Below are 3964 nucleotides of genomic sequence, written 5' to 3' on the forward strand. Positions count from 1 at the left end.
TGGAAAACACATATAATTACATATTGTTTTGTGATTAATCACTATGCTTTAATTATGTTCAATTTGTAACAATAAAAATACATCCTGCATATCAGATATTTACATTATGATTCATAACAGTAGCAAAATTACAGTTATGAAGTAGCAACGAAAATAATTTTATGGTTGGGGGTCACTACAACATGAGGAACTGTATTAAAGGGTCGCGGCATTAGGAAGGTTAAAAACCACTGCCCAAAGGGGTCACGACCCACAGGTTGAGAACGGCTGTTCTAGAGCGTGAGGAGACTCCCGGGGGACACTCCCCCTCCCACAGCCCTTAGGCAAGAGAACAGGGTTGGGCACTCCACTAAACCTGAGCCCTTAGAAAAATCTGATCTTGGGAACCCTCCCTCAATGCCCCTGGGGCGTGATGTTTGATAAGTCGGGTTCTGAGCCAGGATCAGTGGAGAGCAGCACCGCCCACAGGGTGCTCTGCGTGATGGGATGCATGGGCCGCCTCGCTGCACACCTTGCCTCACTCCGTAGCTGCTAGCCGCGTGTTAAGCACGTGAAATGAGCTAGTGTGACTAACAAACTAATTTTTAAATAGTATTTAAATTAATTTAAATCTAAGTAACACACATGAGTGGTTCACATAGTCAGATATATCTGGTTTAAAGTGGTGGAGGCACGTTTCAACTCTATTTAGTCCTAAATTATTGAAATAAATGCATAAAAAAGTTCTTCCTTCTGAATTAAAGTAATTTGTTCACTCAAAAGATATTAAGCCCCTCCTATGGACCAAATGCTATTATCATTCCCAGGGAGGGTATGAGAATAGGAAAGGCAGGGCTCCACCCTCACAGAGCTGCTTTGTAGTGCAAAGGTCAGCAGGTGCGGGCCAGCCCAGCCGTCTAGCTCTGCTCAGGCTGGAATCCAAAAATGGTTTTCACATTTTAAAAATTTTGAAAAAAAAGAAAATATTAATGACACATGGAATTCAAGTTTCAGTATCCATAAATCAGTTTTTGGGAAAACAGCCAGGCCCATTTGTTTATCTAGTGTCAATGGCTATCCCCACCAGAGTTAAGCAGTTGCAATGGAGACTGTGGCCCAGCCCGGCCAGTGTGGTTGAGCCAGGAGGTCAGGGTTTGATTTCCGGTCAGGGCACATGCCCAGGTTCCAGGCTCAATCCCCAGTGGGGCGTTCAGGAGGCAGCGGATTGATGATTCTCTCTCATCAATGTTACTATCTCTCCCTCTCTCTTCCTCTCTCTTCCTCTCTGAAATCAATAAAAATATATTTTTTAAAAATGATGCCCAGCTCCCCTGAACCAAAGATTCAGATTTCATTGGTCTAAGACCCCAACATTTTTTTTTTAAAAAAAAAGCTTTTCTAGTGATTGCTTATGAATACATAAGCATGGTTGAAAACCACGGCTCAATTAAAATCTTATTGGACGGCAATGGAGATCTGACGACTTCTAGTTCTCTCTCTGCTGTGAGTGTTGAAGCCAGTTGCTTCTACTCTCTCGGGCTGTTCTCTTTGAAGGTGGAAAAGGAGGAGACTCAAACCAGACGCTCTCAGAGGGCGCCAGCTCACTGACTCATCAGGTCCTCACACAGGGTGGGAGGTCAGGAGAACCCCAGGTCTCCCAATGCACTGGGTGCAGCCACACCACGCCCGAGCGCCAGGTCCACTTAGAGCAAAATCTATGGCTGGCACCCGCTATTAATTATTGTTTCCCAATTTGTCAATACAGAAGTGCTTCCATAGCCATACTGCCTTACACATTACACAGAATTTCAGTTAAAAGTGATTTAATGGCCCTAGCTGGTTTGGCTCAGTGGATAGAACGTCGGCCTGTGGACCAAAGGGTTCTGGGTTCGATTCTTGTCAAGGGCATGTACCTCGGTTGCAGGCTTCTCCCCAGCTTGGGCCCTGGCTGGGGCGTGTGCAGGAGGCAACCAATCAATGTGTTTCTCTCAAGTTGATAATATTCTCTGTCTTTCCCTCTCTCTCCCACTCTCTCTAAGAAGTCAATGGAAAAATATCCTGGGGTGAGGATTAAAACAAAACAAAACACACAAAAAAATGATTTAATGATGGTGAAAGTAGTTTTCATTGTAAGGAATTTGGAAGATTGTGGAAAATATAAGAAGTGAACCCTAATGTGCCTAGACCTGGTCTTTTTAGCAGCCTCATTTATGAGATCTCAGCCGAGTAAGTGACATCATGATCAAATTATTCCCACAGAAGCAGGGAGGCTGGGTGTCCTGGAGGGCCCTCCCCCGCAAAGTCCCGTGGTTGTAGCCCTGTTATTACCATGTCTGGTACTTAGGGCTCCAAGCCAGGACTGAAGGCAACGTGGACTAATGGGAGCGTGGGAACCACAGCCTCTAAACTTGAGGATTCTGACGGTGCTTTTGTGCCTCATTGTACTGATCCACTTGGTTTCTTCTGCGGATTCCCCGCTGTGAGAGTTCTCTGTGACATTTCTGCACTACTTTGAAATATGCAGGTGGAAGAGTTAGTGAGAAGGCTTAGCCCTTTGCTTTCACTGAGAGTAACTGAGTGACCCAGATCTTTCCTTCTTTAGAAATACACACATAGTAGTCAGGAGAAGGGGCCGGAACCAGACGGTTCCTGGTTCAAATCCAACCAGTGCCTCTTTACAAACCGAATGTTTGTGTCCTCCCAATGTGAGAGTATTTGAAGGTGGGCTCTTTGGCTGTGATTAGGGTTAGATGAGGTCAGAGGGTAAGACCCCATGATGGAATTAGTGTCTTTATAAGAAGAGGAAGAGACCAGAGCTCTTTCTCTCTCTACCATGTGAGGACACAGAGAAGGCAGCCATCAGCAAGCCAGAGATGGAACCAAATGGGTTGGCACATGATCTCTGATGTTCCAGCCACCAGAACGGTGAGAAATAAATGTCTGATATTTTATTATGGCCTCCAGAGCTGACTAATCAGCCTCTAACTAGTCATTCTCTCCATCTGTAAATAGAGATGATAATAGTATCTACCTCACAGGTTTACTTTGAATTAATGATAAATTGTGTGTAAATAAAACACTGGGCATGGTGTTTGGAACTTAGTGAGTGCTCAGAAAATGGGATGAGGATGATGAATAATAAATAATGAAACTTTGCTACTTTGGGGTATGGCTACCTTAAGGACAGAAACAAACACATGTCCTTTTGCTTGTCTTTTATGTGGATTGGTCCCCACAGGAAAGCTCCGGTGCTAAAAGGTCCAACCAAACTGATGCTGTCTCTTGTCACAATGGAGATATTGCTTCGTTCCAAGTGTTGTCAGCGCGCAACAGTTCCTGGTCTTGTTAGAGTGTTGCATTAAGATTATAGAACAGTGACTCCTCAGAATTTCTCCAACTATGAGTCCATGAAAAAGGACTTCAAACTGGAGATTCCAGAGTATTTCAACTTTGCTAAAGACGTCTTGGACCAGTGGACCAACATGGAAAAGGTACATCACAGGGCCAGTCTACACTGCCCGTCTGGGAGTGATTGTGCCCCAAGGGAACATGTGGCAATGTCTGGAGACCATTTGATTGCCATGACTTGGGGGAGGGTGTGGTTAGTGGGTAGGGGTATTGCTGAATATCCAGAATGCACTGACCAGTCCCCCAGCCATGTCATTCTCCCAGCACAGGTCACTTCTAATTTAGCCTGAGGATTAGAATCCCTTTATATTTCTCCCAATGCTGTATCTATGTCCTTGGAGTCACTTTTCATTCTACTCCTTTTTGTATTTTTAAAAAACTAACCTATAATCATACATTTTTGTGACCCAGGCTTTCTCAACCACAGAACCATTATCATGTTGAGCCAGATAATCTTTACGGTGGGGGACCTTGGCCCTAAGCCATCAGTCGGACATCCCCCAAGGGCTCCCAGACTGCAAGAGGGCACAGGCTGGGCTGAGGGGCCTGCCCCCCCCCAAATGCACGAATTTCGTGC

The 3964-nt window shown here is 45.0% G+C and overlaps 1 protein-coding gene across 1 annotated transcript in view; it reads left to right on the forward strand.

Annotated features, from left to right (window-relative positions):
• The first annotated feature begins 3220 nt into the window (after window positions 1-3220).
• ACSM3 (acyl-CoA synthetase medium-chain family member 3) overlaps window positions 3221-3964 on the forward strand; it is a 36304-nt gene continuing 35560 nt past the window's right edge. Inside the window, 1 exon segment of the mRNA XM_014535856.1 lies at window positions 3221-3470. Within this exon segment, the coding sequence (XP_014391342.1) occupies window positions 3252-3470 (219 nt within the window). The 5' untranslated portion in view covers window positions 3221-3251.

The sequence above is a fragment of the Myotis brandtii genome, unplaced genomic scaffold, assembly GCF_000412655.1.
Source record: "Myotis brandtii unplaced genomic scaffold, ASM41265v1 scaffold152, whole genome shotgun sequence".
NCBI classification, from domain to species: domain Eukaryota; kingdom Metazoa; phylum Chordata; class Mammalia; order Chiroptera; family Vespertilionidae; genus Myotis; species Myotis brandtii.